Here is a 13479-nt window from a genome sequence, read left to right as displayed (position 1 = left end):
AGAGCTTGTACGGATCATTAGGACTGTAATGATCATTTTATAGATCACAGTAAATGCTGCTAATTTTGTCATATTAATATATTAAGATTTAGACATAATGCCCATATTATCTTAATGATTTGTGGTTTTCTAATGTCTCAGTAAAAATATTGGCTGTCTGATTTTTGTATAAATTGTTCAGAAAAAAATTTAAGAGGGCAACATAGTTGAGGAGTGTTGGGAATATTTCCCTGTGTTGCCGGAGTTTACTCATTTTTCTACATTATTGTCCTTACATAAAAAAAAAGAGTATTGACTACAGTACCGTTTATGTGTGCACCTGGCTTGACCCAATCCCCAAAAAGGACCGGTTCTGTAGACATTGTGGCTGTGATAATTACATCAGCATCAGTCACTGCTTCTTGGGCTGTGGAGCAAACATGAACTTTTCCTTCTATGGTTCTCGCAAATTTATCAGCTTTTTCCTTTGTGCGACTCCAAATCCTGACCTTTGTGGTAAGAAAAAGAAAAAAAAAAGAAAAAAAGACTTTCATAGACAGTAATTTTAACATTCTACTTTACTTTAACGTGAAAGAAGTTTACTAGGTCACTGGGAGAAGAGCTTTATCGCTATAGAACAGTGATTCCATATAGACAAAAGAAAACTCCAGCTTCCAAACTGAAAGGACAACTATAAATGCCTGTTACATCCATACCTGAACCTGCTCCATCAACGTCTACTTCTGTTGCCATGTGCTGCCTTACTCACTCCTCGTGTGGTGCTAGTGGTAGTGGGGAAGTTAAGACTAATATCACTGGGCAGACTAGGCTCTGTTCAGCCAGCAACACTGACCCAAAAAGAATGGGTGTGTGCGCTGTCTATCATCTCAGCAGGAGTAATCAGTTTCCTGCTTGGGTCAATGAGATAGTACCACACCCTATTTAAACTCCCAAACTTCTGGGAATTGCCAATTAGGGCAGGTGCAGACGGCCGCTTTAACTCCATCTAAAAAAAACAGTCTTATTGTCACGCCAGGTGCGGGAAAGACTTAGTGCAACACAGACGGAAGAGGGAAAGGGAGCCCAGACACTAAGGAAAGGGGGGAGTGGAGACCTCCTAGTCTGGTCTAGTGTCACCCTGTCTCAACTACCATTCCTATATTGGCTCTGCACCAATCGCCGCACGCGTGCCTCGCCCTGACTTTCCCTGGCGTAGGGCTGTAAGAGTGTGACCGTGACAGTCATGCGCCTTTTACCTCTTACTGCACATATTACTGTACTCTGTGTTTATATATGAGTATGTATGTGACCTAATGTCTGGTGTGTTAGTTATAGGGTCAGTATAGGTTAGATATAGATAGAGTATTAGATCAGGAACTGGGTACAGTGCAGTGGTGGGCACGATAGTTTAGGATAGAAACAGTTAATGTGTTTTGCAATAGCTCCAGTGTAAGAGGAGCTTGGGTAATAACGGGGAAGTCTGACCAGCAACCTAAGGAGGATTGATGATTGGCCCAGTCAAAAGGGGGAGGAGTTTGGGCCAGGTCAGAGCCATTGCTGGTGAGAATGATAGGGAAGGAGCAGCAAGTCATGGAGCGGTCCGAAGTGACTAGAGAGATTAGAGCTGCAGAATAAAGTAATAAAGTATGGCAGCTGCAGGGAGATCCCTAAGTGAAGCGGTCACTTTAAAAAAAAATGTGTGTCTTGTTATGCTAGTTGCACCAGGAAAATGAAACTATTCAGCGTCTCTGTGGGCAGGAGCCCTGAGTGAAAACCAGGAACCTCCGGTATTGGCCAGTCCGGCCCCGGTTGAAAGAGAAAAATCTTTGTTTGTTTGTTTCCCCCCCTTCAAGTTCTTGCGCCTGTTGAGCATTCCCCTGCTGGATTACGGGACTGAACCCTGATAGGGTTAAACATACCTCACTAAATGGATCGTGTGCAACTTCTCTAATGGACTGTGCCCTTGTTTTACCTTAAAATAGGAGCTACTGAGCAACACCTAGGTCTTAAAGGGACCGTACCCAGCAAAAAGGAGGGAGGGTAAAAACTGTCAGGACGACCTGAGGATTGTGCCAGGTCACTGCTCCTGGACTGTTGGAGCTAGTATAAGTTGGCCAGTGGGCCATTGTATTTTAAAACAAAAGGACTTGCTGTGTTTAGTAAACCCGGAACAGGATTTGTTGGCCAACGGGCCTATTGTGTTTTAAAATGGACTCTGTTGTGGGTCCCAAGAGCAAGGGGACCGGGGTCAGTTGGGCCCGTTTAGTTCGGATGACCCGATGTGTATACCGGGTTGAAGGAATTTGCCCCTATTCATTTGGCCAACTACTAAAGTGGGCCAAAATGGCCGGTCTTAAAGAAAAGTCTTGAACTCTGTGTTCCAGGGTCCCAACCAAGTGGGACCGAGGTCAAGGATGACCAGAGAAAAAAAAACACTGGAAAAAGAGTATATTCATCTGCTGTGAATTTTGATATAAACATGTGTGTTAAATGTTTTAAATGTGAATTGGTGTTTTTACAGGTGTTGTCATGGTCAGGATGACCATGTTTTAGGAGGGAGGAATGTAAGAGGGTGACCGGGACGGTCATGCGCCTCTTCCCTCTTACTGCGCATATTGCTGTACTCTGTGTGTATATATGAGTATGTATGTGACCTAATGTCTGATGTGTGAGTTACAGGGTCAGTATAGGTTAGATATAGATAGAGTATTAGATCAGGAACTGGGTACAGTCCAGTTGTGGGCACAATAGTTTAGGATAGAAACAGTTAATGTGTTTAGCAATAGCTCCAGTGTAAGAGGAGCTAGGGTAGTAACAGGGAAGTCTGCCTAGCAACCTAAGGAGGATTGGTGATTGGCCCAGTCAAAAGGGGGAGGAGTTTGGGCCAGACCAGAGCAACGGTTTTTCCTGTGATTTAGTTAGTTACAGTCTGAGGGAGAGATGTGACAGAGCAGTAGCTGGAGGTCCAGGGGGCACAGAAATCGGGTCCGACCAGCTGCAAGGGAACGTCAGTCAGAAACTCTGAAATGACTTTCCCTACACGTTCGGGGCCTACAGTCCACAGGAGTAAGCAGAGTAGCTTGTCTCAAAATCTTCCCAGAAGGGGAAGTCGGACAGGGAATAGTACAGAGGAAAGGGAATGGGACTCTTAAAACTGCGAGAGTCTCAGAGGCCAAAGAGGTCGACTATGAAAGGAACAGCTCAGGACAAATGGACGGTGAATATTAAAATATGCTGTGGAATGAACTGTGAACCTGGAATAGGATGTACCCTATACTGCATGTTCCCTCATGTTGAAGTTGGATGTTAAGTAAAGTTATTTTTTATAAAATGGAGTAGAAGTCCCCTATTGTGTGTGCAGCGGTTCCTGAAGTGGAAAAACCGAAGACAGCAGAGATCTGCGACCAAAACAAGAGTGTTCTGAATCACACGCATAGCACAGAAGAATTGGGACATTTGTCTTTGTCAGTGAGCCAGGGTGTAGGAACACAACAACAGTCCCTTGCTACTACTACCACCCTGCACCCCTCGCATGGATAAGGCTAGGGAAGGGAGGAGATGAGCACTAGTCGATCTCCACTAAACTCTATAGACAAACAGGGGGGAATTGCTTAGCTTTAGACAACTCCAAAGGCGCACACAGCCTCAAGCTCCAAAGAGGACGAAGTACTGCTCTTGCTAAAGCCTCGCAAGTAGTAATGAATATAGCCGGCACCTCCCTCTCAGACACACCAGGTATTTATACACCCAGGCCAGGGAAATAATTAGCCAGAGGCGGTAGCCGCTAGGTCCTAGAGACAGCCTCATCTAAGAAGATGTCTGTAATGCCAAACGTAGAGATCTCCTTCAACCAACTGCAGGGCGACTGTCTGTCACCTCTGATACACCTGTGACACTTATTAGGTCATGTTCAGTATTTGGTCAGTATTTTACCTCAGTATTTGTAAGCCAAAACCAGGAGTGGAATAATCAGAGGTAAAGTATAATAGAAACACGTCACCACTTCTGTATTTTTCACTGACTCCTGGTTTTGGCTTACAAATACTGATGTAAATACTGACCATATACTGAACGTGTGAATGTGCCCTTATGCTACTAGCACTCTGATCAGATTGTGATTAGAGTGGGATCTGATTTTCTCAGAGGTGGAGAGTAAAAAAAAAAGTTTATCCTCCTTCCACTCGGTCCGAGGAAAAAAAATGGACATGCACAAGGCCTCAGATTAACATTGGTATGAGTGCTATTCGTCATCAGCACAAGCCCTTATGGCACTCGGTTTACTCCTTGTACTCTGGTGCTATTCTTCTATTCTGCTCATCCTTTTCTTAAATTCAGGATCACAAGCTGGATTTTCTGTTTTCATGATCCTCCCTAATCTGACCTTAGCTTGTCTGACTTTGTAGTAACATATGGATACGAAAACTGGACGATAAAGAAACAAGACCGAAGAAGAATCAACACCTTCAAAATGTGGTGCTGGAGAATGATGCTACCAATACCATGAAAAGCAAGAAGAACAAACAAATCAATTTTGGAAAAAATCAAGTCAGACATGTCACTCGAAGCAAATATTACCAAGCTACAACTTGCATACTTTGGACACATCATACAAAGAGAGCAATCACTGGAGAAGGACATCATGGTCAGAAGAATAGAAAGAACAATGAGAAGAGGAAGACCAGCAACCTGATGACTTGATATTATCAAGATAATGATGGAGACGATCCTGGTGGACCTATCTAGGCTTGCACAAGATCGATCTTCCTACAATGTTATGAAACTGGCATAGTTCTGCTGGAAACCAGTGGCCGAAGTAGCACAATCAGGAACAGCAAGCGGTAGTAAAAGTTCTTGGAGATAGCAAGGAGTTGTAGAAGACAATCCGTATATGAATAGAACAGTCAGGGTAAAAATGTTCAAGAGCTGGAGACTGAAACTAGGCTAACAGATAGATAATACTCAAGCAAAGAGTGAGAGATCCATGCGGCTTTAAATAGGTCCAAAACAGGAAACGAGATGGATTCCATAGATTGAGAATCCACCATCTTGGTAAAGGGCAATTGCAGAACACAACAGCAGTCTCCAGTGGTAAGGAGTGAAACTGCAGTACATTATTAAAGTGAACAATAGCGGCCACTGGTAGTCAAACTGTAGAAGGGCAACAGAAATCCTGACATACAGAGCATTCATCCATCAAGTCTCCTTGGCTCGAGTTCGAACTGAAGGCCGTTTTTATTAATAAATAAAAATAGCTCGTCTGACCCTTCTTTAAATGACCTTCTGGTATCTGAACCCGGATATTCCTCTAACAACTATTGCCATCTGTTTCCGTCCCTTATATTAATGATCCAGTTTGTTGGACTATCTTTGATTCAGGCCCGCTCCTCCAGCCAGCATCTACTCCATGGATGCAACCCAGGGTGCTCCGTTGTAAGCTTATATTCCTGTTTAGGAGTTAAAGAGTAAATGCTGGGATTACTCCTCTGAGACCTGCTAGATGGAGTGACTATCACCGAGTCTTCCTAAGGTTGCCTGCTTAAGCTGACAAACTTTTACAATACCTTATTTACTGTGCTATTTCCAACTTTGATTTTTTTTCTAAAAGTTTGTGTAATAAAGATAAAAACTAATAACCGCTACAAAATTGAAAGTATACTGTAACATCAAAAGTAGAGAGCTAAAAACCTTTACAATGTCAGTGTAATGAATACATAATAGTGCAATAAATATACTAGTTGCATTAGGAACTAAAAAGACATTTAATACACTCATGGAGATTACAGTTTGTGGGATTAAGCCAAACCAAATCATCCTTAAGCAGTTTTAGAATTTTACCGCATTTTGTCAAGGACGCTTATAACATTAATGTCAAAATGTCAATGCTAATTGTGAATATGAGCAAGACTACAGGTACGAATGACATTTATAACTGTCCTACTAGGACACATTGAGGTACGATGTATGAGGGGAGTATGGAAATAAATTAAGGAAAAGGAAATATGTGGGTTTAGCAAACCTGGCTATGGGATTATAAACCACAAGAGGTTTCAATGCCAATGTTCTATATGACGTCTGAATCACTTCATGAATATTTATGTCTGTGGTTGGATGACAAGCTTTATTTCTAGCCAACGGGTCCATTTTTTTTACTGTGCTGTTCATGGATTCTAAAATATTGAAACTGCTTATTTAGGATTTTTTTTTATATATATATAAAATATATAGTGATGTGAAAAAAATGTTTTCCTTTTTCCTGATTCCTTATTCTTTTGCATATTTGTCACACTTAAATGTTACAGATCACAAAAAAAATTAAATATAAGGCACAGATAACACAAGTAAATGTGGCGCCCCTGAGGGTTCAGTCGCCACAGAGGTACTGCACCTCACCCAGAGGTGTGGCATCTCCTTCTCTCAGGTAAGGAGGGAGTGCTGCCCGGAACCCCAACACCTGCATCCAACACTACACTGCTCCAGGCCGGCAGGAAGGGCAAGATGCAATGTTTTTTCCTGCTGAGCCCTGTCCCTGGCTGGAGTGGGGGGAACCAAAGGTAGGGGGAACCAGTAGTGGGTGTGGGTGGAGGAAGTAGAGTAGGGGAGCACCTTAGTAGGAGATATATAAAGGGAGGCCATCTTAGGGTGGCAGAACAGAAGAGAGTGTTAGTCAGTCAGGGAGCAGAGTCTATCCGGAGCTCTGCTCCACAAGTGGGGCCTAGTGCTAGAGGCCCAGGAGGGGAGCAGAGGAGGAAGGCTCCGTTCTATTGAAGGGATCCCAGGGGGTACGGCGAGTGCAGGACGGCACCCGTACGCCCTGAATCTGTCAGAAGACAGAGGGTTCAGGCCGCAAGAAGGGAACCGGCCCCTGGACCAGTCGTGTTACTCCAGGTCTCGGCTGGAAAAACCGGAGGCTTCTGGCTTTTATAGTTCAGTTGCCAAAGCCTCATTCTAGTCACCTTGAGGGTCAAGTAGGTCCGGGAACTCCAGTTTAACAGGAGGGACTTCAGAGCACCCGAACGGGACTGAGTGGGGAAGCGCAGGAGTGAGAAGACCCAGCGTGAAGGCGGTCTAGAGAGGAACATAAGGAAAAAGGGGTTCCGTTAAGTGCTCCTAACCTACCTGAGGAAGAGCTGAACCCCCGGTCTGGTGAACACAGCGCGACGTGGGAGGCTGGCACCCGCGCAGTGTATCAGTGGAACGTACATGAGAAGTGTGAGTAAAGACTCAGATGACTGCACCGCATTTCCTCCGTCCATTATTTCAGCTGCGCCATGTTTCCCCCTGCACTACAACACCCAGCACAACCAACAATATCTACACTGCCCTGGAGCTAGCTCTTCCTGTGGAGAGCCACACCATCCCTGCTGCAGTAACATCAGCTTCAGAGGACTGCTCCGCAGCGGCGGCACCCTTTGGCCGCATTCCACAGGTGGCGTCACGAACTTTATAAATCCCCTATAAATAGAAAAACCCTTTTTATTGACCGCCCTGGGTCACGGACCGGGCCAGCCACCGTGATATCCCCCACCAGCATCCATAGGCCCGGCTGCCGAGTACCCCACTGCCCTGGGGGCACGTCACAAACACAAAATGCAGTTTTTAAATGAAGGTCTTTATTATTAAGGGAAAAAGAAATCCAAACCTACAGGACCCGTAGGTTCTTAAAGGGTTAAAATACAAAAAAAAAAAAAAAACCCCACAACAGCCATACTCTGCATTGTACTCCCAGTGTAACCCAACCAAATGCCTTAAAGGGACTTAGTCAGCTCAAACTGACTGTATAAACTAAGGACACGTTCTTGTAGGAGATGTAGCCCTATAAAAAAAAAAAAATCACGCTCTCAGGCCGTGTTCACATTTAGGTTAAGTACTGAGTTTTTTTCTGCTGCAATTTTTTGTGTAGACAATCTGCTGCGTTTAACTGTCCTAGTAAAGTGGATGTGATTTTGTTAAAACTCGTGCCCACTATACATTTAAAAATACTTTTTAGGGCATTTTTTTCTCTACAGACTTCAATGGAGAGCCTGAAAAAAACACAAAACAGCAATGTAAAAGACCCACACAGTTGTGTTTTTAAGTGCAGAATAAAAGCTAAAAAAAAGTGCTTTTAATCTGCACCAAAAGGTGGAAATAGCATAAAAAAACACAACAAAAATGCAATAACCAAAGAAGATTGTTATTGCATAGTTTGGTACAGAAAACATGCAGCATTTACGCTACATATCAACACGGCCTTCTTATTCTAATCGCTTCCTCCATTGTCCAAAAACTGAAGTTTAATCAAATATGATAATTAGTGTGCTCAGTGCACTCTTGGTGTGGCCGAGAGGCTCAGTGTATGGCTCCTCCCATTGGTTTGCATGTCTCCACCTTCCTCACTAGTGATTGGCTGTGGTGGCTTGCCTGAGCTTCTCTGCAGACGAAGTAAGTGAAGGCGTTGGGCATGCAAAACCAGTGAACGTATCGGTGCACACCAAGAGTGCACTGAGCAGCCTAATTAGCATATTTAAATAACCTTCAGTTTCTGCAAAATGGAGGAAGTGATTAGAACAGAAAATATGCAATTTTTATATGGACTACATCTCCTACAAGACTTTGTGCGTAGTTTATACTGTCAGATTGGCCTCCCTATAAACATTTCGCCCTCTGCCAATCGCTACTTGCACAAGAATAAATCCTTTGCTCCCCCCAGCTTCTCATTTGACTTCATTCAAGGTAGTATTTAGATTCTGCAATGAAAATGAAAACCTTTTATGACTTTAGAAGCTTCTCCGCATTTTGTTTTATTGAATCCCTGACTGTAAAAGAAACGACAAATCTAATGGTCTCCTTGATATTGTGTTGAGATTAATATGAGCAATTCTGACTTCTACCAATGCAAGTGCATCAGTTCCTCTTGTTGTAATGACGGCTCTTATTTACCTCTTTGAATGAAAACTGCTGTGTGAAGGATTGGTAATGACTGTGCGCCTGAGATCCGGAGCCCAGAATGCAGAGCACTTCAGCAGGCGAGGGTTTCAGCAGCTGGAAAAGAAAAAGATCACAGTGAAGGCTAAACACTCCCATTATGAGTATATTGTATATATATGGACAAAAGTATTGGGACACGTCTTAAGCACTGAATTCAGGTTTTCCATTGAAAAAGGGTCGGCCACTACTTTCCATATCCCTTTCATATGCCCGACCTCCCAAAGATAAGCATTTCACTAAATACCTTGCCGAATTCTGCTGAGCTGCTGTGTCATCTTAATGTGATCCAATTCTTGGGAGAATCGCAGCACAGGTGCGAAGAACCATCTTCTCCATTGCCTGTGTCCTCAGTAATCGGACTGCACTCTGATGACATCCGAGTGTAGTACGATATTTTATACGCGCCCATAGAAATGTGTCTATTTATATCTGCCCATGCTGATTGTATCTCCATTGGGGTTGTACTGATGAAGAAATTGTATACTTCGAAACGCGTTGACTAATAAATCACTCATATTTGGATTGGTATCCCTCATCCTTTCTTCTACAGCAGCTCCGAATTAACCCATTTGTTTTTCCATTATTTATACTGAGGTACAAAGGGCAAAGCAGGCATACATTGCTAATCCCCAGCCCTTGGGTAAGCACAAATCGGCCGAGGAACAGAGGAAATTACTTATTCTGACCAAGAAGCAGACTCAAAAGAAACTGCTGGTGAAAGGGGCTACCATTTTTGAGGTTGGAGCTTACTGAAGCCAGGGAAGGACCCCATATCCAAGGACACCAGATCTTATCACCCTAAAATTCTTGGGTTGAGATTGAGTCGGGTTCTGTCATCATTAATCCATCCTGACCAAACTGGATGCATTCCAGATAAAGCGACAGACATTAACATTCAATGGTTATTCTTAAATATAGCAGATGCCCGTGATGACCCCTCTCTCGGTTTTGTTATGTCCATGGATGTATGTAAAGCCTTCGACTCTGTCGAACAGCAATATTAGCTTTCACTACCGTCGCACCTGCAGTTTGGTCCCAATTTTTGCACTTGGGTTAAACTATTATACGATTCTCCTACAGTAAGAATTCGAACTAACTTGGATATATCTCAACTTTTTGCTTTTCAGAGGGACTCTGCAGGGGTGCCCCTTGTCTCCTCTGCTTTTTGCAGGGGCCATTGAGCCATTGCCACTGGCTATACGACAGGCTTGGGACATCAAGGGTTTAAACCGTGGGTCCTTAACAGAAAAAGTCACCTTATATGCAGATGATACATTAGTATATCTGATGGACATTGGTTCTTCCCTTACTTCTTGCCTAACATTGGTGGATGAATTTGGGTCAGTTTCTGGTTTAAACGTTAATTGACAGAAATCGGTTCTTTTCCCTCTATTCATATAATCTGAGCCAGACTCAAGATGTTTGTGTACCAGTGGCTGATAATTTTAAGTATTTGGGGAGTATTGTTTCTCAAAAGGAGGAACAATTTATTGCATTAAACGCTGATCCTCTAATAGCAAAGACAGGTAAGAAACTCAAGTCCAAACATCTCCCTCTAACTCTTATTGGGCGCAGAAATCTCTTTAAAATTATATATTTGCCCAAATTCTTATATTTATTTAATTCCTGCCCGGTTATGATTACTAGAGGAACATTTCGCTTCTTGGAAAGTTTGGTGCGTAGCTTTCACCGACAAGGGGTTCCAATAGAATAAGTTTATATAGTTTGCAAGTTCCGAAACATCATGGAGGCTTGGTGGCTCCTAACTTATTCTTTTACTTCCTGGCTACTCACTTAGTGTACGCCTATTGGTGGAGAGATATTGACATAGGCAATGCCACCACTGCACTAGCAGGCGAGTTCATGGGTTCTTCTGAAGAGTTAACTAATCTACTCTATAGATGTAATGCAGCCTCATCAGCTCCAATCCCTCTAAAGACAGTAGCTAAAGTTTGGGCAAAAGCACTTGAAAAGCTCAGATACGTCACTAGTTTTGCCTAGGGTGACGCTTTGGTTTAATCCTCAACCTCCACATTTATATTCTCTGCCTGATGTGGTCCTCTGGGCAAGGTATGGTGTCAAATTTGCCTTTCACAGTGTCTCAGATTTTTCTGAACTGCTTACCTTTGAAGATTTCCTGATTTCCTGATACTGCTAAGTTCCTATACATACAATTTTATCATGCAGTGATTACATCAGGTGGGGTACAAAGAAGTGACCATAAAGGTTGGCAAAGTCGAACTGCCAGCACAAGGACTGATTATTGTCGACATTGATCGCCGAGAAAGTCATCCCATGATAACCCTAGGCACTAATGTCATTGAAAATTGTCTTGCAGAAATAATTGTCTTGTTACAGCAGGTTGCGGAAAACGCCAGTTCCAGCCAGCAGCGGGTTCAGCAGAGAGAGATCAGAGCCCTGATGAAAAGACAACAGGTAGAACTGTCTGGTGGTGAAATTGGCAGTGTCAGGATGAGTGACCCATTCCCTATTGCCATGCCCCCAAGAAGTGAAATGCTGATATGGTGCCGGGCAGCAATCGGTCTCCGGGGTAGAGATTACCAGGCCCTGGTAAAGCCCGTCTACTCTGACAGTAGGCCCAGCATTTTGACAGCCAGGGGGGTGGTTGATGTCCGCCATGGGAGAGTGCCAGTCCGCATCCTGAACATTAGGGAAAAAGAAGTCCATTTGCCCCGGTATGCCACCCTAGCCAAACTATTCACCGTCAGTCACAATTCTATAAAGACAGTGGAACCCTTGCCTCCATCAAAACAGGCGGAGGATAATGGCTCCAAGGGACAGATGGAGGACTGGTGTCAGAAGCTGCATGTGGGCACTGACTCCACCCCTCAACACCAAAAACATGGAGTATACCGGGTGGTCCAAGAGTATAAAAGGGTCTTCAGTAAACACCCACTCGACTTCGGGCAGGTAAAGGGTGTTCAACACCATATCCCCACGGGAGACCATCCACCCATTAAAGAAAAGTACCGGCCTGTACCGCCAGCACACTACCAAAATGCCAAAGGGATGTTGCGAGAGATGAAGGAGGCTGGGGTAATAAGAGACAGTTGTAGCCTCTGGGCAACTCCATTAGTTCTTGTAAAGAAAAAGGATGGCACAATGAGAATGTGTGTAGACTACAGGCAAATTAACCGCATAACACATAAAGATGCATACCCGCTACCCAGGATAGAGGAGTCACTAGCTGCGTTAAAATCTGCTAACTATTTCTCTACTTTGGATCTTACTAGTGGGTATTGGCAGGTTCCTGTGGCAGAGGCGGATAAGGAAAAGACCGCATTCACCACCCCGATGGGCCTCAGCGAGTTCAAATGCATGCCATTCGGGCTCTGCAAGGCCCCAGGAACCTTCCAGCGGTTGATGGAGTGCGGTCTACGGCATAAGAACTTCGAGACAGTCCTGCTGTACCTGGATGATGTCATAGTATACTCCAAGACATATGAGGATCATCTGAAGCACCTGGCGGAAGTGTTTGAAGCCCTGGCTGGCTTTGGCCTGAAGGTGAAGCCGTCAAAGTGCCACCTGCTGAAGCCCAAAGTACAGTACTTAGGACATGTGGTAAGTGCTGACTGTGTAGCACCAGACCCCGATAAGATCACCGTAATCAAGGACTGGCCGAGACCTTCCACCATCAAAGAAGTGCGGCAGTTCCTCGGGTTGGTAGGCTACTACCGAAGGTTTATACCAGGCTTCACCAAGATGGCGGCACCCATGCAGGACCTCCTGATAGGCCAGTCCAGGAAGGCCAAGAACCAGAAACCACCATTCAAATGGGACAAGCTGGAAGATGAGTCCTTCACCAGGTTGAAGATGGCCCTAACAGGAGACGAGGTCCTGGCCTACCCCGATTATGGCCAACCCTTCATCCTTCACACGGACGCGAGCAACATGGGACTAGGAGCGGTGCTGTCCCAGATCCAGCAAGGCAGAGAAAGAGTGATAGCCTACGCCAGGAGGAAGCTCTGGCCCACAGAAAGAAACCCAGAAAACTACAGCTCCTTCAAGTTGGAGTTCCTTGCCATAGTCTGGGCTGTGACTGAGCGCTTCAAACATTATCTCGTCTCCTCCAAATTCACTGTGTACACGGATAATAACCCGCTGACACACCTGGACACTGCAAAACTTGGTGACCTGGAACAAAGATGGATGGCCCGACTGTCTAATTATGAATTCACCATCAAGTACCGGGCTGGGCACAAGAATGCAAACGCAGATGCGCTGTCCAGGATGCCTAACTTGCCAGACGGGGGAGAAGACCCAGAGGAGCTGGAAGAGATAGAAATCCCCGCGTTCCACCGCCATGGGATAAAGCAGTGCTCCCATTGTGTGAAGAACAGGTGCTCTGCCAACAGAGAAGCCACGTTCAATCCATTGCCACACCATGGATGGGCAGAAACACAAGACAGTGACCCGGCTGTTCGCCTAGTCAAAGAGTTGCTGACACAAGCTGACTCATACCCTGATTCAGATGCTCCGGAAGAGACCAAACAGCTGTGGAAAGAAAAGAGC

The 13479-nt window shown here is 44.6% G+C and overlaps 1 protein-coding gene across 1 annotated transcript in view; it reads right to left on the bottom strand.

The window, feature by feature from the left end:
* The window catches only part of CRYM (crystallin mu), a 182168-nt gene that overhangs the window by 22692 nt on the left and 145997 nt on the right, over positions 1–13479 (bottom strand). The window contains exons 4-5 of the mRNA XM_073647957.1: positions 8899–9000; positions 305–488 (exon numbers count right to left, since the gene is read on the bottom strand). Coding sequence (XP_073504058.1) covers positions 305–488; positions 8899–9000 — 286 coding nt within the window. The remainder of the gene's footprint in view (positions 1–304; positions 489–8898; positions 9001–13479) is intronic.

Source organism: Phyllobates terribilis, unplaced genomic scaffold, assembly GCF_046119375.1.
Source record: "Phyllobates terribilis strain yellow unplaced genomic scaffold, ASM4611937v1 Scaffold_9__5_contigs__length_417890890, whole genome shotgun sequence".
NCBI lineage: Eukaryota > Metazoa > Chordata > Amphibia > Anura > Dendrobatidae > Phyllobates > Phyllobates terribilis.
Note: the sequence above shows the minus strand (reverse complement) of the source record. Positions and strands in the feature narration are given on the sequence as shown.